At 61.4% G+C, this 20,736-nt stretch overlaps 1 protein-coding gene across 1 annotated transcript in view; it reads right to left on the bottom strand.

Annotated features, from left to right (window-relative positions):
• Nucleotides 1–11,023: 11,023 nt before the first annotated feature.
• Nucleotides 11,024–20,736, bottom strand: part of FOXO6 (forkhead box O6) — a gene marked incomplete at both ends in the record, with an annotated part of 35,325 nt that continues 25,612 nt past the window's right edge. Inside the window, one exon of the mRNA XM_082329396.1 lies at nucleotides 11,024–12,436. Coding sequence (XP_082185522.1) covers nucleotides 11,024–12,436 — 1,413 coding nt within the window. The remainder of the gene's footprint in view (nucleotides 12,437–20,736) is intronic.

The following is a 20,736-nucleotide window of genomic DNA, read 5'->3' as shown; positions in this document are numbered from 1 at the left end:
TCTCTGGGGACATTACGCCATGCCATGGGCTCTCTCCCACTGTGACAGCCTCCCCGCGGGGTAAACGACACCTCCCCATGCACAGACAAGCCTATACACATACAAGTGCACGCACACACTGTTCGGACATCCTCTGTCCAGTTATTCTGGGGGACAAGCTCAGTGAGAGCTCAGCACACATGGGCACAGCCCCGAAGCCACCCCTGTGCACACCGCTGTGGCTGTGGCACATGCAGCCACCAGCACCCTGGTGCCAGCGGGCCCCAGCTGGAGCTTGATTCCCTTCCAGCTGCCTCCTGACCCGGCTGCTCAGCAAAAGCATCTCAGGGGGGCTGTGAGACGTAACACAGCTGATGCGAAAGCATCCAGGGTGTGTATGTGTGGGTGGACACTCACCCCACGCCCTGTGCAAAATGTACACCCCTCCTCCCATAACCACCTCCCCAGGGGAACACGTGTTTGCACAAGCCGTGCCCCTGCGACACGCCTCGCGCCCCAGCATCACCCCGGCCCCTCGCACACAGCCACGGGGTCCTGTGCTGCGCTCGCACGCTGCGGATGGATGCTCTTCGTGTTTTCCCAAGGTCCCCGCTGCTTTCCCAGCAGATCCTTCCCTCTCTCCCCTCTTGCTTTTGCTGCAGGGAAATTAAGGTTTCCTGGGGACAGCACAAATGGGAGGCTCTTCGCTCCTCCTCCTCCTCTGGGTCTCCCCAGCCTGCACACGCGGGTTATTAGCAGTGCAGCCCATGCCGAGGAGGTACGGTGGAGGATGCGGAGCGGGGAAGAAGCTCGCACTGCCCTCGTGCTGTCTTACCCGTCCTGCCTGCGCAGGCAGCCCTCAGGGCAGGTGGTTGGGTTTCTTCCTTGGGCTTAATTCAGCAAAAGCAGCTTGTGATGTTTCTCCTTCTCCCTGGGGTGGGCTGCTCATTTTTGCCCCATAAGACAATGCCCTCTTTCAAAAACAAAGAAATTATAAAGTACATATGAACATATGGTAACATATATTCTAGGCTGCCTATGTGGCCAATTTTCTGTATGTTACCATATGGTGCCGCGTATTTAGCAAAAATATAACTTGACTGTTTCTCTTTCCATATGGGGATTCTTTTGCCTTAATTAATAACATTGAGCAAAAACTCTTTCTAAGGTTTCCAAGATTTCTGCAAGGGAATATCTTATGACAGACACATGCTCCTGAAGGCTTTCCTCCTTATTTGTCTATAGCCTTCTGTCCTCATCCTCTTCCGCATGCTCCAAGGGCGTCTGTGGATACATCTGCCCGTGGGATCACGGGGAGGGGGATGCTGCGCCCCGGCTTGGCTCCCGTCCCGCCGGCGCCCACGGGAGCCCCTGTCCCCTCCCCAGGGCCTGACCTTCAGCTCCACGGATAAAGTAGCAATGTGCCTGCGGGCTGGATCTCTCCAGCTCATCCAGGAGCTTTGAGAGCCCAGTTAACGAAACACAGGGGCAATGGGGAGGCTGCTGGTGCAGCAGAGAGAGTATTCATGGCCACACAGGGACTGCTGTCTTTGAAGGAGTGGAAAGCAGCACACTTTTGCAGCTCTCCAGTTAAGCCTCTCAAGTGCCAGTTATCTCATATAATAGCAAAATATGTCAAAGTATCCTCTCAGGACAAGCCTGCAGCCAACGGCAGCAAGATGAAACCAGCCCTGGCTCTGTCGAGGCGGGATGGGGTGGGAAGGGTCAGAGGCACAGCCCCAGCTGCTGGAGACCCTCCCGCTTTCCCGGCCAAAGCCTGTAAATGAAGACAAATCTCTGTGCAGCTCCAGATGTGCCCCTTCACCCCATGGGGACGTCCCTGCCTCGCAGGCGGGCGAAGGCAGCGGGCAGAGCAGAGCTGGTATGGGGTGGGAGAGCGGGGACAGCCTGAGAGATGCCGGATTTCTACCTCTCGCCATTCCCTGGGTCTCAGTGGGGATGCTTTCTCGGTGTCTCTCTTTCCTCCCCCTGCACGCTCTGGGGGGTAGGAAGGGACACGGGCAGTGCCTGGGGTGGCTCAGCTTTGCTGCGGGGCCGGTGGGATGAGCCTGTCCCTCCTGCTCAGCAGCAGCACATTTCATCCCGGTGCTGCTCCCCATGGGGCTGCCCCTGCTCCCCGCCTCCCACCAGCACGCAGATCCCTGACAACGCTTTGCCTGAGTGGTCTCAGCTTTCCTCGGCTCCAAAACCCTCTTTCCTCCCTCATGCCGCTGGGATGAGCTGGCACTGCCTGCGGGAATGGGACAGGGCAACAGTGGCTTGCAGCTGGGCCCGAAGATGGTGGCTTTCTCTGCCTTCACCTAGTGCACCTATGGCAGCCCCAGTGAAGGCCTTTCTGTGGGCAGGATCAAGGCTTTGGGGTCAGTGGGAACCAGGACCTCCTCACTGGGCTGCCTTGGGTGCCCTGGCTCCTCACATCCCATGTCAGAACATTTCTCTCCTGAGGAGGTCACCAGGGACCCTCTGCCCCTACCTGGCCCATTGCCTCCTTCTGCTCCCCCCAACACCCCCCGCCTTCCCGCATCCCTCCCCTCAGCTCTGCATGGATGCTCAGGGCTCCACGCATATCTCCTGCTCTTTTGGCAGGCCTCCTTGCTGGGATGTTTTGGGCAACCTTTGGAGGACAGGTATTGGGCAACACTCTCTAAAGAGCATCCCCTTCCCAGTGATATAACTTAATGTCTTCCAGGCTGCACAGGCCCGGGCCAAGCCAGCCGCCTTCCTCAGCCCTGCTGACTTCATCCAGCTCACTTTGAGGGATGGGATGGGATGGGAAGAGAAGGCTCTGACGGACCATGGGCTTTGTGCAACTTCACGAGGGGTTCCTTGGCCAGTCAGGGCAGTCCTTTGTGAACTGGACAAATCAGCTGGTGAATTAGCTATTGATGTCTCAGCCTTGTTCTGCATCCCCAGACCTTTCTTCTTTGAGACCCGAGCTGAATTTGAGCCCAGGTCTCTGCCCAGCTTGCTGCCTTCTGGTATCCCCTTCACCTCCAGCTGATGCCTGTCCTAGCTGAGGACCTCCACAGCAGATCCTTGCAGACTGGGACACAGGGAGAGCTGACAGAGCAGTCGTCACCAGCACTGCGAGCACAGCATCTCTGTTGCGATGGCTGTGGGAGCAGGGCACTGCCAGCACCTCCGTGCAGCTTTTCCTGGCTCAACACCGCGCAGCTGCCGCGTGGTCCTGGTCCACCATTTCCTCCTGATCCCCAGAGCAGGACAGAGCGTGGGACATGTGCAGAGCAGTCCATCCTTACAGTCAGACAGAAATCATCCATAGCCTGAGAGTCACACTGGGAAGTACGTCTGGTTGATGGCTTGTCCATTTGCAGGGTGGTTTTGAGCTCAGGGCTGGGGAGGCATACCCACAGACCAGGACTCCAGCGCATCACCGACACCCTGGCTTCCTAAATCTGCATGATGGGCTGGACACATCCAGGGCATCCATGTACCATGACAGAGGTACTGGTGGGATCCAGTTCTTTACCCTGATGTTGTGATGCTCATCTTCCCTTCTGGTGCTGTGAGGCTGAGAAAGTGGCAGAAGGGAGGACTGCAGGGAAGAGAAGGACACAAGAGCTGCTGCTCGAGCAGAGAGCTCAAGGTGGAGGCCAGCTCTGGGAAGACATGGGAGTGTGAGAGCACAGGGAGCAGATGGAGTTGAGGATAAGAGCGGGGATGAGCACAGGGTCAAGGGAAGGTGGGAGACGTGAAGTTTGGGCTGAAATGACTGCAGGAGAGCAGCCTGCTCCTTGGGAAGGGTGCTGCTGCTGAGGCGGGGAGAGTGTCACTGGAGCAGGAGTGGGGTTTGGTGGGAAGCGAGCCAGGCTGCATTCCCACTGCGTTTCAGACCACAACAACCACTGACCTCTTGGCACAACATCAAATCCCACCCTCGCAGCTGCCTGCAACTCACGCTTGCACGAGGGCTGTCAGTGCAGCGAGAGCTGTGCGAAGGCTGAGCCTGCCGGGCTCCTGGTGGTGGCGGTGGCATTAGGAGATGGCACGGGGAGAAGGTCAGTGCATGCAGAGCAGGCAGAAGCTGTCAGCACGCAGCCCTGCTGAGCGTCTGGAAGGAGGACAACCATGGGGAGCAAAGAAACAGGCTCTGCTCAGGAGCTGACGGGAGATGCCCAGCGTTGGGGGTTTGCAGTCTTCCAGGGAGGACAACCACTGGCCAGGAGACTTGGCTGAAGCACGTCCTGGACCGCTGCCATTGAGTTTCGGTATGGTGCAGAGCACACAGAAATTTCCGGGGCCCTGGGAGAAAAGTGGAGGTTGGCCTAATATTTTAAAAGGGGAAACAGGACGACGTGGGTAATTACAAGTCTGTCAGCCTGACATTGATCCCAGGCAAAATAATGGAACGGCTGATATGGAATGCAATGAATAAAGAATCAGAAAGGGTGATATAATTAATGCCAATCAACATGGATTTATGGAAAATAGATCCTGTCAAACCAACTTGACGTCTTTCTTCCTGGTTTTTTTGGTTTGTTTTTTTTCCTTTAAAACCAGGATTACAAGTTTCCCCAGCGAGGTAGTGGGATTCGCTGAGTACATGGAGAACAGCAACGGGTCACCTGGGCGCCATGTGATGCTTTCTTACAAAAATAGGAAAACCCAAACCACCACATGGGGTGGTTTCAGACCACATTTAGGAGGTCGTGGGCTTGGCTGCACAGCAGCGGGCACAAATTGCCATTGCAGGGCTCTGCAGGGGATTCTTCTCCCCAGCCAGTCCCACCAGCGATGGGGAGGATGCGCTGGGCTGTCTGCGTCCCAGCAGCGCTCACTGTGAGGAGGGAGATCCTGCTGGGAAGTCACTGGTGGGGCTGGGGGGGAACATTGGGGGTGATTTGCAGAGTGGGGAGCACTGGGCACCAGACTGCCACGGGAAGGACTAATAATGCCAGTAGAAAGGGACAACGTGAATAAAAGTTGTTTCCTCTGTTGGTGCTCTCTGGAGTTGCTTCTCCAGCACCCATGTCTTGTGCTGGATGGTGTAAAATCCGGGCAGGGATCCTGGAGGACACAGCTAAAGGGTGAAGGACCCTCTCTTGGCAGAAGCGCATCCTGGCCTCATGCCTCTGCTGAGACAGGAGCCTGCACGGCACAGATGACACGGAGGAATGAGAGGTTGCATGGCCCCATTTGCCTCCTGGCCCCGCTATCTGGGAACCCCGTACGAGGTGTCCATCTCTGTGCTGTGTGCTAAGGGGGTCCCTCTTCCTCCGGGCCCCGTTTGCAGCCGCGGTCTCCTCCCCTGCCTTGCAGTGGGAGCTCATGCAATGGTATTCAAGGCCCCAAACCCTTCCTGGTGTCTCTTTTGCTCCAGCCCTGATCACACCAGCCTCGTTTCTGCCCCTTGCTCCTACAAAATGCTGAGCTAAACCCACTTCCGAGCCAAGACCCGGACTCGATGGCTTGCCGTGATCACCATGGCTTTGCCAGCCCTGTAACCTCTGCAGATGCTGCCAGCGGGGATCCTGTGTTATGTTGCAGGTTTTCTTACAGCGAGGTGCGAGTGGCTTCATGTCAAGCACAAATCCCTGTAGAAACCCTCGAGAAACACCTGCATCCCAGTGTCCTCCCCCAGATAACACCCTGGTTACACTCCTCTGCCCCTGGCAGAGCCCCATGTGGCGACTGGGTGACATCCCATCGGGCCCTTGCAGCTCGCCTGCGGCACATTCAGGCTGCTCCCACCTCTTGCCCACCGAGGACACAAATGCCACATCCCGTCCCACGACACCCTCCTGTCCTGGGGAGCTCAGCCACCAAAGAGGGACCCCTCTGCTTCCCTCCGGCCCCACAGAGACAGACCCCACACTCCCCAGCCAGCGTGAGCTTGTTGGCTCTCAAGTAGCTCCTGGTGCACAACACGCACTACAGCAGAGCCGTGCCAGGTCCGTGTGCCCCGTGACAGCACGGTGCAAATAACAAGGCCCTCCTGCACCCAGCCGGGCTCACTGCTGGGTCAGGGGCTGAAACCGCCTCCTCCATTGAGCCACAGCAATTAAATTCTGCACTAATTGAATTCTCTGATAGGGAAGTCTTTAGTAGTTGAAATCCCTCCTCTCCATTGTTTTGTCCAGGACTGACCTATAGGGACCAGTTTACGGGGATGTGCCAGGCCTTTGGGAGCACCTCCGAGACATGATCGCCCTGCCACGCTAACGACTTTTTCTCCAAGTCACCAGAAAACCATCAGTGGAGGAGAACTGGGTGTCTCGAGCCTCCTCGCCTGGGCTCCCCATGCCTGCACTTCGCTACATGGCAGTGACGTGGGGACAATGACCCATCCACAAGAGTGGAAAGATGCTCCACCTGCAACACCAGCAAGTGGAGGTGGCTGTACTGGTGACACTGGGGTGCTTGGCCACAAGTGCAATATGCTGGAGGCATATCGTTCAGATGCTGTGCGTGGCAGGCACAGACTCCTGCAAACCGCAGCCAAGAGCCCCTTTCCCCGGGCACCACGTAGGTGGGGAGATGCTGGGGATATTTTGAAATAGGTTTTGAAGGCTGCCTCAGGTTCCTCACCTTTGTTTTAGCTGTTTCTCGAGGCAGAAGTTGAATTCAAGTCCACCCCAAGCGGCCTGGAACGAGTCCTTCCCTCCGTGCGGAGCCCTCATAGAAGCCATCCGAAAATCTCCCCGAGGAGAGGGAAGATGAAGAGGATAGACTGGCTGGCTGCACCGTCGGGGTGGCACAGGGGTTTCGGAGGGGACCTGTCCCCTCAGCCCGTTTGGTGCCTGGCAGCAGGGCAATATTCAACTTTCTGTGCCTGAGAGCACCTCAGAGGGGTTTCGGCTTCCCCAGCCTGCTTTAACAGGCGCTGGGGAGATCCTTGGGTGGCCAAGTCCCCTTTTCGGGGCTGACTGAGGGGTCTTAGAGCAGACAGCCATCCCTGAACCTCAGCCCTGAACCACAGAGGTGTTTTCTCAACCCACTTTGCCCCAAGACCCTAAATCATCACCCAAAATAGGAGCCGCACCCTCCAGTCACTTTGGTAGTTTTTTTTCCCAGAGTGAGAAATAAATTCACCCACAAAAGGGGAAGTTTCAGTCCAAACAGCTCCAACAGCTGCGGAAAAAGGGGATTTCCAGGCCAGTGGCTGGGGGCTGCACCCAGGGAGCCTCACTGGGGAGCAAAGGGGCTTGGGGCAGTGGGCGCAGGGCATGAGCACCTCCATGAGCTGGACATTGTCACCCACCACTGTACTGGGCGGTGGTGACACTGAGGCAGGCCACCAGTTTCAAAAAATATTAGTAAGTCAGTAAATACGTATATTTATAGACTACCAAGAATGATACCCAGAGGTCTGTGGCCTGGTGGGACTGCATGAACACCTCCACAGCCCAACCATCCCCATGCTGGGTGCAAGCTCCGTTTCACCAAACACCACATCTTCTCCTTGGTGGCTTTCCCCAGGTCCCCCCGGCTTCACTGGTCCAGCACTGTCCCTCCTGTCTCAGCCCAGACACACGCAAGCATTGAAGGCAGCAGCCCTGCCTTGTAATATTTAAAACAATTTTATTCATGAAAATATGCTGTACAATGCACTATACACAGTTCTTTACATTGCCACATACACAAACTCTAATAGCACGATCAAGAAAGTTACCATTGCCTACGATAGATGCGTGGTGAGAGATGACGCCTGTCAGAGACCCTCCCCCCCAGTCTGTACAGTTATAAATACGAGGGAAAGGACGGACCGAAAACCGCCGTATGAAGCAAACCAGTGGGGCCCCTCTGGCATCCCCTCGACGCCGGCTCCTGGCTCTGGGCAGGGCTGGGGACGGGCGGGAGCAGGGCAGGGGGGGTCGGGAGGGAGAGGGGTGATGGAGCGGGGAGGCTGAAGTCAAGCGAGGTGGGATGTGAGGTGGCCTGTGCTCCGGGAGCTGTTTCCAGAGAGGGAACCCGGAGCCTCTGCCACCACCGGACAGTGAAATAAAGCCCTGGTTTCCCCTTCCCCGCGCTCACAGCGGTGCCAGCACTGGGGAGGTGGGAGCCGCAGGGGGCACGGCCGCGACAGCCGCCCCCAGGACCTGCCCCATGGGCACGAAGCACGGCCCCGGCTCACCCGTGCCATCACCACCACCCCACCCGGGCACCGCGGTCCTGGCATCCCCCAGCTCTGCTCCCCTCCGCCGTGGCGGGGCCAGCCCGTCTCACCTCCCCCTCCAGCCACCCCCCCTTCCCCAGGGTCCCAGCCACTTTGGGGGGTTCTCTGTGCCCGCCTCGAGCTGCCCGCCGTCCCTCGCACCGCACGACGACTGTACACACGACGCTTACCAACACGACTCCACCGCACACACGACAACCCCACGGTCACGAACCACAAAGACAGCTTCGCAATGGGACGTGCCCCGGGGGTGGATGCCCGGGGGCACCACGCGGCGGGGCAGGGGGAGGCGAGCGGGGGGAGCGGGGCTGGCGCGGGACAAGGGGGGACTTCCCTCTTACTGCTGGTGCGGCTTCCCCTCCGCAACGATGGTCAGCCCATATCTGCAACACCGAAGGGGTTTTTGGGGGTCCCTGTGCCTGAGCATCCCATCTGCATGTCTGACTGCCGGGGTGAGCCCCAGCTGGCCTGCGCTGCCCGGCGTGCTGGTGTGCTGCTGGATGTGTGCCTGGAGATCGGATGCCTGGAAGAGCCAGGACCCCTTCCCTTTCTCCTGTGTTTGGGGTGCAGAGCCCCCCTTTCTCCCGTGGCAGCCCCAGCTGCCCTCCCTGCCTCTCCTCGCTAGCAGTCCTTCACACCCCATCTGCAGAGCTGGGGTGCCGGGTATTAAATAGCCATTTGCAATCAGTTTCCAACGATTTTAAATATGCCTGAAACGAGAGGTGGTGTATAAAACGAATGCGGTAATGATCCTGACCAAAGAATAATCCTTTTTAAAAAAGCATTCAAGAAAGATTATATATAATAGAATATATTAAATTCTGTACATGATCAAATAATGTAAACATAATTAATTAACCTGTAAGAATGTCTTTAGAGACTACGCCCGCCGTGTGCCCAGGGCGCAGGTGAACGGTGGCACATGGGGCTCCTCTGTCACGCTTTGGGTCAGGAGAGGAGCAGGAGGTGCCCACCCACGGGTCCCCCCCTGCCCCGGCTCCCAGCAGCCGCGCTTCCCCTATGGCTCGGTGGGACCCAGCACCTGCAGCGTGGTAGAGGAGGTGGTGCTGGAGCCAGAAGGGAAGAGCTGGGCCAGGAAAATGTGCTGGTTCAGTGGACTAACCCTTGCTGCAACCCAGGGGCAGGGGGGTTAGAGAAAACCTGCGGTGCCCGGGAGGAAGATGGGCTGTGCAGACAGCCCCGTGGAACAGAGCAGCAGCTCCCACCGCCTCTCCTCCCAGCCCCTCCATCTCCTCTGAATCAGCCGCTCCAGCTGCCCATCAGCCTGCCTGGCTGCCCCGCTCCAAAACCCTGCGGCACCAAGGGCTGAGCTGCTCCGTGGTGGGGAGCCCTTGCCCTCGCTGTGCAGGATGGCAGGGGGTCCCTGGCCCACCCCTGCCCCGCAGAGCGGTGGGGCCAGCTTGGGCTCCTGACACACGTGTGACTCGTGGTCCCCATCCCCATGAAGCACCGGCCCTTGGCAGATGGGTGCAGCAGGGCTGACCCCTCTTGCTGCCATCTCCCCAGACCAACTCTCCTGGCATCCTGGGGATGGGCAGCGAGCCCTCCGGGACAGGCATGCTGGCTGCTGGCTGGAGTCACTCCTGAAACCAGTAGCAACTCCCCAGGAGCCCCACAGCCCCGGCTGTGAGCCCTGTGGCACCTCCCTGAGCTCTGCATGCGGGGGAAGCAGCATGGGTCACCGAGGCTTGGGGCAGGGTGGACCCCACGCTGCCTCTGGAGGCCTGGGCATCCCTCCCCTCCTCACACGCACACACCCTCTTCTCGAGTATGACCCACATCACAGCCCCCAGCTTCCACCCCATCACCCAACACCCAAAGCCATGGCCAAGCCAAGATGAGACGTGCAACAGGGCGCAGCCCTCAGTGTTGCCCACGGCCTCTTTCCTCCTCTCCCTAAGTTCGACCTTTTCTTCCTTCCAATGCAAAAACTCAATGGCAAAAGAGTGCATGAAATCAAATAAATACGTCCCCCTCCCCGACCCCGCGAGCTCCTCCTGACCCTCTGGCACAGGGGACCCAGGCCAGCAGCACATCACTCCTGGCAGGACCACCCTGTGCAGGGCTGTGCACCATGCGCAGGAGCGTGCCCACGCTTGCTCCGGGCAGGGTACCGCAGCTTTCCCGTGGGCGGGCGTGACCGTGGCACCCCCAGCCGCCGGTGGGCGCGTGGGCTGCCGAGATGCTGTCCCTAGGGCTGCAGATTGCGCACCCTTCCCTCCATCACCAACCCCCCTTCTCACTGCTCAGTAGGACAACCTGCTTGGAGCCACGCAAGGAGACCCGCAGTGGAGGTGGCCTGGGCCTGTGTGCTTGGCAGAGCTCAGATCTCCACCAGGATTTAGGGGTGACGAGCCCCCCCTTGCCATGGGGCAGGGTCCCCGCTCCTGACACTTCTACTCAGAAGGCAGCTCAGAGAAAAGGGTCCCTTTCCAGAAAGGGATGCCCAGGCAGGGTGTTCCCGTGCCACCAGCCGTCACCACTCCGTCACCCAGCACAAGGACAAATCAAACCGGCACCGTTGCAGCGGGGCACTGGGACTGTCTGGAAAGGCTTTCCCCTCCTGCTCTCCCCCTGGACCCACCTGGCTCCGGCTGCCTCTCCGGCCCGCCTGCCCTGCGTCCTCCGGAGGATGCTCACGGGAGGACCCAGCAGATCAGGCACGCGCGTGGGCTGGGGGCTGGGGGCCCTACCCCGTCTCAGTATTTGACCCTATGGTTTGTGTTTTGTGTTTGACCTCAAGCTCAGACCAATGGCTCTAGCCCATCTTAACAAACAAAGGCAGAAGAGAAAGGAAAAAAAAAAAGTTAGTCTCAATGTTCCCCTCGTGGCTTCTCGGTGGCGAGCACCCCCCTGGGGCGGGCGTCACCCGGGCACCCAGCTCTGGTTCGTGGGCTGCGGACCCCCGGGCAGCGCGGGCACGTTGAGCCCGTTCTGCGGCGGGAGAGCCGAGTCAAAGTTGAAGTCCATCTCGTCGCTGTCCATAAAGTCATTCAGGATGATCGACTCCACATCGCACTCCAGGCTCCCATTGAACATGTCCAGGTCCAGGTCTGCTGGGAACCTGTCTTGGCCCAACACGGGGGGGTGGACGGCCCCCGGGTAGGGGCCCTGCAGCGAATCCAGCAAGCTCATGTGTGCCCCTTGGTTATTAGCGTAGGAATGCAGATGCCCATGGTGCGGCATGGCTGTCATGCTGCACGTGTCACTGGGCAAGCTCATAAGGCTGACAGGATTAGCTAAGGCACTGGTGTTGACCGCAGGGTGGTGACCGGCTGGTGACGGGTGGTACAAAGCGTTGCTCTTCATGAGAGAGCCCGAGTGGGACGGGTAGGAGGACAAACCCTGCTCCCCGCTCCCGCACAGCAGCGGGTTGTGTCTGTGGCCACGGGCCGGCACCATGGGGCTGGCCTGTGGCAGGGGCAGGTCCCCGGGGACCATGCTCTCCTTGTGCGTGTAGGAGATGGAGGAGAGCAGGTCCTGCAGCGAGGCGTTCCTGTAGGAGCTGACAGGCGAGAAGGTGGCTTGCTTGTTCTCCTGGATGGTCTGCATGGGCAGGCGGCGCATGAGGCTCATGGCCGGCTGGCTGTAGATAGTCCCGCAGTAGGTGTTGGTGGCAGCCCCCATGGTGGAGCACTTGGAGTTGAAGGTGAAACTGGAGCTCCGCTGCCGCAGGGCGGCCGGGGGGAGCTGCTGCGAAGGGCTCATGGTGTAGCCGTCCTGCAGGTCCTCCAGCATGCTCTCCCCGAGGCTCTCATTCAGGCTGATGGTGCCAGTCAGGTCGGTCAGCCGGGGCAGCTCCACGGAGCAGCGGGCGTTGAGGGAAGGAGACATGGTGCTGGAGGGGCTGGGGTACATCAGCGGAGAGGAGGGGGTACCGTCATCCTCCTCCAGCTCGTCCGGCTCATGGTTGGACATGATGGGTGAGAGGCGCCCGCTCAGCGTGCTGGCCGTGGAGTTGGCCCGCGTCCTGAAGTCCGCCCAGGCGTCGTACTCGTCGCTGGCATGGGACGCGGGGCTCTCCGACCACTTGGCTTGCTGGGAGGAAGGGCTGTCCTCCCCACGCTCCTGCGTCACCTGCAGCTGCTTCTTCTTGCTGGCCTTCCCCTTGATCCGCAGGAACTTGCTGTTGTTGTCCATAGAGACCGCCCGCCGGCGGGGCGTCTTCCCCGTCTTGCCGCCCTCGGGGTTCAGCATCCACCAGGAGCTCTTGCCGGTGCCCTCGTTCTGCACACGGATGAAGCGGGTGTGCAGGGAAAGGTTGTGCCGGATGGAGTTCTGCGGAGACAGCAAGGACAGAGGGGATGGTCAGCAGCAGCTCCAGCACCCCGGGCCGGAGGGGGAGGACTGCAGGGCTGGGGAGGGGCATGGGGCATCGTGGGGGACCTGGGCTCCATCCCCTGGGACACTGCTGGAGGGGTCGGGGCTCAGCGGGCACTGCTGGTGGGTCTCTCCCACGGCACTGCTGGGCAGTTCACCTCCGGGAGGCCATGGGTCATGGCCCTTTGCTGCCTCTATCAGCTATCTATCGTTAGCACGATTACTGTCATGCCAGGGAGTCAAGGGGCGGGGTGTCCTTAGCACATGCCCTGGGGACCTGCACCAGCCCTGCACCAGGCAGGGCTGGGTCTCAGGGGACTCTTCTTCCCTGGCAGGAGCCTGGGGAGGGACAAGGCAAGGACGCAATGAAAACAGGGGCAGTGAGGCCCTGCACCATGTCCACGCAGAGGTCCGGGTCTTCCCCGTCCCTCCCAGTCCTGGCCACCCACGCTCCAAGTAGAGCCCACCAGGATGCTCCCAGCACAGCCTTGCCCACGCACCCCTCTACAGAGGTCCCAACCCACTGTCCCCACTGCCAGGCACCCCACCAGCTCCACGGGCAGAGGGACGCCCTTTGCCCACACACCACCGGGCACCGACCCCCTGGAGCTGGCTCCAAACCACCTTCCCTGCCCGGCGTAGTTTTGTGCTGTGCTCCCCTCCTCCCTCATCACTGGGGAGGGAGAGGCACGCATTGCGCAGTGTGCGTTGTCACTGCCGCAGCCCAAAGCAACACGTCAGCACCATGTAAGTGACATCTTGTCCCCAAAAGGCCTGTCACCCCCTGCGAGCAGGGCCAGGCGCCCAGGAGGAGCAGGTCTGGTTCTCTGCACGTCCCGTGGCAGGGACAGAGGGCATGCACCCTGCCCGAGAGACTCGGGCACCACAGCACGGAGGGGTTTGCAAACCCGGCTACACCCCTCATTGCCCAGACAAGGGGAGTTCTTTCTCCCCAGACACTTCTGGCTCCCTGCATCCACATCCAGCACCTCAACGGGTTTTCCTACTGAGAGCAACACTCTGCTCCTCTTGCTCTTGCCTGCTGCTGCAGCTCCGAGCAGCTCACCGGCCGGAGCGGGGATGCCCTTGCAGAAGGCAGGAGGAGGCAGGGAGCTTGCACCAGGGGCCACGGCCCAACACAAGCGTGCCCAGCTGCCGCTGCCCCGTGGGGTGACAGGCTGGGGTGACCCTGGGGAGATGCCTTCAAAGCTCTGGCCAGGGGAGGAGAAGGGATGAGGGCATCTGCCACTTGCTGCTGATCTTCTGCAGCTCATGGGATGCCACTCCAGCTCCCTGCGCCTCGGTTCCCCCAGGATCCAGAGGGGAAAGGCAAGACGCAGAGCCCAGGGAAGAGCATCCTGAAGAGGCATCAGCCCATGGTGCAGAGACCCTCGCTCCAGCACTGCCCAGGGCTCGGCAGGGGCTGCCGAAGGGAGGCAGGCAGCTCCTCCTGCCCCTGCTGAGCTGCAGGAGGGGCAGAGGGACGAGGAGGAGGAAGAAACCAAGGTGCTGGGGAGAAAGTTTGGTGCCGTTGCCGGCGTACAGTGGAATACTAATGAAGCGGCGAGTGAGCTCCAGCCTCATCTATCATATTATGTAATGGCTTACTTCTCTGCACTTCATTTATTTGGAGATTGCTCCCAGGCTGGCTCCTCGCCAGCAGCCACCAAATCCAAGTCTACAGAAATCAATCTCGCACTGACTGATTAAGCCGTGTTTAGAACTAATTGCTCCTTCGTGTGTGGGGAGAATAAATTACGGGCTTTAATTTCACATCTTTAAAATGCAACTGCAGGTATGGGCTAGCCGTTAACCCCTTCCTGCATGGCCCCGTGCACAGCCGGGGAGGGGGCAGGCCGTGGCTGGCATGGCTCAAGGGAATGGATTGGGACGCGTGCTGCCCTCCGCGGCGGTGCTGCCTGTGTCGATGCTCATTGCCTTCAGCTGGAGCAAGCGGAGCCCTGGGCCAGCCTGCCTGGCAGGGAGAGCTCTCCCTGATGCCCCCAAACACCTCTCCCTTGAACCACAGGGTGACCCAAGCTCCCCTCCGTGTGACGGAGCCGCGGTGCAAGCGGCAGGGGACAGAAGCAGAGCATGTGGCCATCACCGCGTCTGCAAAGCCAGAACCACCAGCCACCTTGAACCCACACAGAGACACCCGGGGGGCTGGGGATGCCTGAGCAGGGCTTGCTGGGGGGATGCCCAGATGCTGCTGGGCCCCTCACAGGAGTGGGGACCCCCTGCATGGCCCCGGTCCCTCCCTGCCGGTGCTCCCCGGGTCTGCTCAGCCCGGGAGGCAGGAGATCCTGCAGCCCTCCGCGGCTGGGACTGAGCTGCCGTGCAGAGCGCAGAGAGAGGGGATGGTGTTGGGGGGATTTGGGAACACCATGGCTGGACAGGGGTGACACTCAGCATGGTGCTAACCTCCTCCTCCACTACTGCCTCTCTCCCGCTTCGCCGCTCCAGCGCAGGGCACCCAGGCACCCAGCACCAGCCACGAACCCAGGGCCAGGCTGGCGTCGGGCAGGGGACGGGGCTGGTGGGGGGAGGCTGGCGAGGTCGGGCTGCCCAAGGGAGCGGAGAGGAGGGGAGGCTGCTGCCTCTCCTGCAGCAGAGCTTCATTAAGAGCCAAAAGACAGCAGCAATTAAGTGGAAGGCGCGACGAGCCCGGCTCTCTCCCTCATTAGCACCCCGACGCGCTCGGCTGGCCGTGGCTCGGGGTGCATGGCGCAGGGCAGTGGGCTGCATGGGGGCGGGCCAGGAGCTTATTAACACCACGCAGGCAGGGACCTGCTTCACCCGCCAGCACCCCGGCCTCTCCCGGCAGCCCCACGAGCACCCAGCATCCCACAGCACCCAGCCCCGGGCTGGCAGGGAGCAGCGCATGATCGCACACCCCGAAATGCGGGACTCAGCTCCTGGCCAGCCCCTGGCAGTGATGTGCAGGGGACATCAGGGATGGCAAAAACTCCCTGACAGCAACTGCCTTGGCAGGGATGTGCACCAGGGTCTGGCAGATTTTGGCAGGGCACAGGGGGAGCAGGCAAAGGCTGGCGCCAGTCCCAGGGTCCCCACGATGCCTCTGACACCACTCTGCCCCTCTCTGCCCTGTGACCCAAAGTCCTGCACCACTTCTTGCAGCAACCTCCACCTTTGCAGGGCTGGCCATGCCCCGCACCCTTGCTGTGTCTCCCTCCTGGTCCCCATCTCCCCCATGGCATCCCCTCCCTGCCCACCCTGCTCCAATGGTTCAGGCCCCTCACGAAAGCAGAGAGACCCTCCTGGCATCCTGGCCCCACTGCAGCCTCACGGTACTCAAACGGTTCAGGGCAAGGAGCATCGGGCCCCAGTGTGCGTCCAGACCGTGCCAGGGCTCCTGCCGGGGGGTGACACCCACCGTTTCAGGCACCAGCCCTCACCCCCATAGCTCTGTGAAGGGGCAGGAGGTGCTCTGGGTAGCGGAGGCAAGGGCTGGAGGTGTCACCAGGGCTGCCAGGAGTTGCAGGTGGACCCAAGCCCTTGCTCAGCCCTGGTTGACACCAAGGGAGGATGAGGCTGGAGCCATTGCCAGCCCCTGGCCACTGGCTGCTGGAGGCTTTGCCAACCTGGAAGACCCCGGTGCCATCCCGGTGCCCGTCTGCCGGGGGGCTGGCCCTGCTGCAGGGCCTGGCAGGGGGATGGAGGGGCTGGTGGGAGCGTTGGGCACCCATGGAGCCTTCTCCCCCCCTCAGGAGCCCTTCTCCACGGAGCCTCATTGTCAGGGGAACAGCCAGTGTGAAATCGGTCTGATTAGCAATTAGTCCCATTGTAAAAGGATTAGCCGGACCCCATTGTTTGGATGAGTGACTTGACTATCAATTTGCATCTGGCAGTGCTGCTGCTGCTGCTGCTGTGCTGGGAGCCTTTCCCCGTGTCCTTTTGACCAGACAGACGCTGTCTGGTGAGGCTGTGCCCAGCAAGGCGGCGGGCTGCTGGTGGACGGGGTGCTGGTGGACCCCAAGGATGGGCATCGATGCCGGGCCCTTTGCAGGATCCCGAGCACCTTGCTGATCCGCACCGCCACAGCACCCCAGCGGCGTGTCCTGGGGGTTGCTCCTCCAGCCTTGGGGTGCCCATGGGTCTCGGGGTGAAAGTGGGGCTGGACATCCTCCTGCCTGCCCCAAGGAGAGCACGGGGTGGGGGAAACGAGCAATTCGAGCGAGAGCAGGATTGCACAAGACCTGGTCCTGGCCAGAGCTGGGGAGATAAATGAGGGGGCCCTGTTGACCCGCTCCGGTCCCTGCCACACCCCCTGTGCCCGTCTGCTGTCCCTGTCCCTGTCTCTGGGCTGCCACCCCTCCCTGCTGTCCCCACGTCATCTGGGGTTTTTCTGAACAAAACCACAAAACCCCAAAATCCCAAACGCCAGCCTCCTCCCCGCACATCTTACCCCTCCCGATGTCAGCACAGCCCGGTCACGCTTGCAGAGACCCCACACGCTCCCAGCAAGCCCCAGTGCCGCGGCCGAGGTCTGTACGTCTGTCCAGGCTGCTGGTCCATCCAGCTAATGAGCCTGTTACCTGGCAGAGATTCACACGCTGGTTAACAGGAGGAAGCAGCGACAGGGCCACTAACGAGCGCTCTGCTGGCTGCTCTCCGGCAGCACGAGGATGGCTCCAGGGGTTAATTGATGCTTATTTACTTCTCGCACATAAAAATTGCCAATGTTGGAGGAAATATTCCAGGGGTCAGAGGCTGCTGACAACCCCGATGGTGCCTCATCCCGGGGAATGCCATCCAGGGGTGGCGGTGGCATGGGACAGTGACCAGTGATACCCCCAAAGACATTGTATTCACCCAAGAAACAGCACTGCCCATGGGCACCAGCACCTAAGTGCAGGATAGCCATCACTGTGGCCTCTTGGCACCATCCCCTGGGGGTGGCCAGCCCTACTCCCCACCACTGGTGTCACCGTGCCACCCGCCACCCCAGCATGGCCCTGTCCCCTCCATCCTGCCTGAAGTGGCTGGTGGCTCTGCACAGTCCCCCAGCCCTGGCACCGAAGCACTGCATCCTGAGCAGGGCCCACGCCTGCCTGGGGAGCAGATGGCAGGTGGCACGCCGCGGTGGCATGCCGCGGCAGCACGCCCCGCACGCCAGAGGGGTGCCAAGCACCCCAGATGCTCGCGACCGGGACAAACGCCCCGTGCTGATGGCAGCCAGACCCCCATGCCATGCCCGAGGCAGGGAGCGGGATGAGACCTCCATCACCTCTGGTGGCTGCAGGCACATCAGCCTGCTCCACGGCAGCCCTCCTTGCAGGGGTGGGTGAACCCAGCACTGGCTTCAGGCGGGGAAAAGCGGCACGGAGGAGAAAGCCGGGGAGAGGGCAGCCAGGTGGCTGTAAATCCAGCCTAACGCGTGACAAGGTTCCCCCAACTCCCCAAGGATGGGATGCAGCCTGGCACGGGCAGCATGCGGGGCTCAGGAGGGCTGTGAATCCCCACCAGCCTCTATGCTGTGAGCAGCCCCGGTGATCGCCCCCCTGGGGCTGGGGCAGCACACACCGGCTTGCCGGGAAGGAGCAGCCCTCGGCGCAGGGCTCGGCAAGGCAGTTTTGAGCAGCTGCCATGTGCATGGCATCTCCTCTGCTCCAAAACTGTAGCCTGTGCTCTGCACTGCCCCACAGCATCCCCCGCCACCCCCCGCGCTGCCCTCTCCTACCCCGGGCAGCCCTCTGCAGTGCCCTGCAGCCATGCAGCTGCCCCGCAGCCAGCCCTCTGCAATGCCCCACAGCACCCCACGCTGTGCGCCATAGTGTCCCACAGCCGTATCTCTGCAGCACCCTATAGCATCTTACAGCAAACCCACTGCCGTGCTCCGTCAGCTCTCTGCGGTGCCCTACAGCACCCTACGGCCAGCCCCCCTTCAATGCCCCATAAGCCCCCCCAGCCCCTCGCACTGTCTTGGGCACCCCGCAGCCAGCTCGCCGGTGCCCGGGTCCTGTCTGACATCTCCCCCTTGGGGAGCTGGGGCTGCCCGTCCCTCCCAGCATGTCCTCCCCCAGGACATTGCTGCTGGAGCTGGGCAGGGGGGACTGCACAGGCTGCCCAGGAAAGGGCACGGCGGGGGCAGAGGGAGGGCACCCGCCTCCCCGCCGCAGGGGTCTCGCCGGCGGCTGACGAGCGGAGGCGAGCGTATTCGGGTCAGCGCGTCGCCTGAGCAGAGCCGGTCTGACGTGTCGCTAATTGAACCAAATGCCCATTAGAGGCGTGACGGGCCGTGTCCATCCCGGGCCCTCTGTCGCAGGTGGCTGACACGCAAGGAGCCTGAAGGCTGTTCAGCATGGCCGGGCCAGAGCACCTCCCGCCTCCTCACGCATCACGGCCAGCTCGAAGCCCAGCCAGCATCTCATTAGGAACCGCTAATCACTCCCTAGGTGTGCGCTGGGGCTTACGAGGGACCCCGTGCCGCAGCCCCCTCCGTGCGTAGCCCTCCCACGGCTCCTCTCCATGCCTCTCCGCAGGGCAGAGCCTGGCAGGAACCAGGCAGGGGGGTCCAGCCTTGCCGTGCCACACAGATCCACGATGCCGTGGGGCAAAGGATGGCCCCAGGCAAACCGGGTGAAGGAGTGGAGCTGAGAACCCGTGCCATGGAGCCAGGCTGTGCCAGATGCTTGCCCAGCCCCCTGCCCGTGGCCCTGTGCCATTCCCTGGGGCTGGGTGATGGTGTGCCCCAGACCAACCTCTCCTGAAGGAGAAGGTCCAAGTGGAAACTGCCACCGTGACCCCAACCCACTGCCAGGACTCGCCAGCCCCATCCCAAGCCTGGCTGTTGCTGCCTGGGCTCCAGACCAGGTTTCGGGACAGAGATGGGTGCTGTGGCGGCTGGATGGGTCCCCCAAGGCAAAGCCCATCCTGTGCCTGGCCCCATGCTGGTCCTGGCCCACCCTTGCCATACACCTCGTGGCTCGCAGCGGGTCCGGCCCCCAGTGCAGCCCTGCCGGGAGCAGCCCGGGCTGCCCGCCCTGGCACAGCACTCCCCCTCGCCGCCCCTGCGGACTCGGCAGCTGAGTTTGTGTTTCGCAGTTGGCTCGGTGCCTCCCTCCCCCTCCCGACCATGAGCTCTGCCAGCGATTCCCAAACCCGCTGGAGAAGTGACTGACACAAACCAAACCACACACTGCTCCCCATGCCCCCCCAGGCAGCCCCCCATGCCCAGCGCTTCCCCCACAGCCCTTGCCGGGGATGCCTGCTCAGGCATCCCCACTCTGCAGCCTCCACACACCCTGGCTCAGCACGGAGAGCCCCAGGTGGGTGCCAAACCATGGCTGGGAGCTTGGCTCAGCCTTTTCTGCACGCCGGGGCTGCACAGCGGGGTGAGACCCCCTGCACACCTCCCGGCCAGGATGGAGCTGGCGGAGGGCAGGTCGGCCACATCAGGAGACTCCCAGGAACCATCCCCACGGTGGCAGCAGTGCCACTGAAGCAGAGGTGGCAGGCACGGCCGAGCATCCCTCTCCCGGCCCTGGTTACCGCTGCTGCCAAACAGCTGGTTGCTACCACGTTCTGCAATGGGAGTGTTGCCGTTTCCATGGCAGCCAGTTTATTTTAGCCAGCTGCCATCACTCCATGTCCCCTTCAAAACCAGGAGCATCCTCCCTGCCCTGGCGGGTCCTGCCTTGTCCCCATCCCCAGGCACCTTGCTGAGAGCCCGGGGAGCACCCGCAGTGCCCATCCCCTGTGGGAGAGCCTTTCCCCACCATCCAGAGGCAACAAACACAGCACCAGTATCTTCCCCACTTCCCACTATGGCCAGTGGGGCTCAGACCAGCTCAGCCACCAGGTCCTGGCGAGGTGGCTCAGGGGATGGGTCCCCAGAGCCCAGGAGGAAGGGGATGGATGGATGTGTGGGGACAGCATCAGGACTGGCACTGGGTGATTTCGGTGCTGGAGGGACACCTGGATGGTAAATTCAGCTCCCGCAGCCTGCTCAAAGACACTCCCCGCTCCGGTTTGTTCCTCCCTTGGCCAAAGCCTTGGGGCCAGCACAGCCTCCAAACCCGCTGTGACTTTGCTGGGGCTCCGCGGGACACCTCCTCCTCCAGCCATGGCCCTTCCCAAGCTGGTTCAGGACAGAGGGGGCCAGAAGAGCCAGTCCCCGGTGTGGCTGGCAGGGGAGAGGTCCCTTCACCCCATGGTGTCTGTCCCAAGCCCTGTCCTGCCAGGCAGCCCCAGCCATCACCCCGAGGGGACCATGCTGCCTTCCCAGCCAGAAC

This window comes from Platalea leucorodia, assembly GCF_965183815.1.
Source record: "Platalea leucorodia genome assembly, chromosome: 18".
NCBI classification, from domain to species: Eukaryota; Metazoa; Chordata; class Aves; order Pelecaniformes; family Threskiornithidae; genus Platalea; species Platalea leucorodia.
Note: the sequence above shows the minus strand (reverse complement) of the source record. Positions and strands in the feature narration are given on the sequence as shown.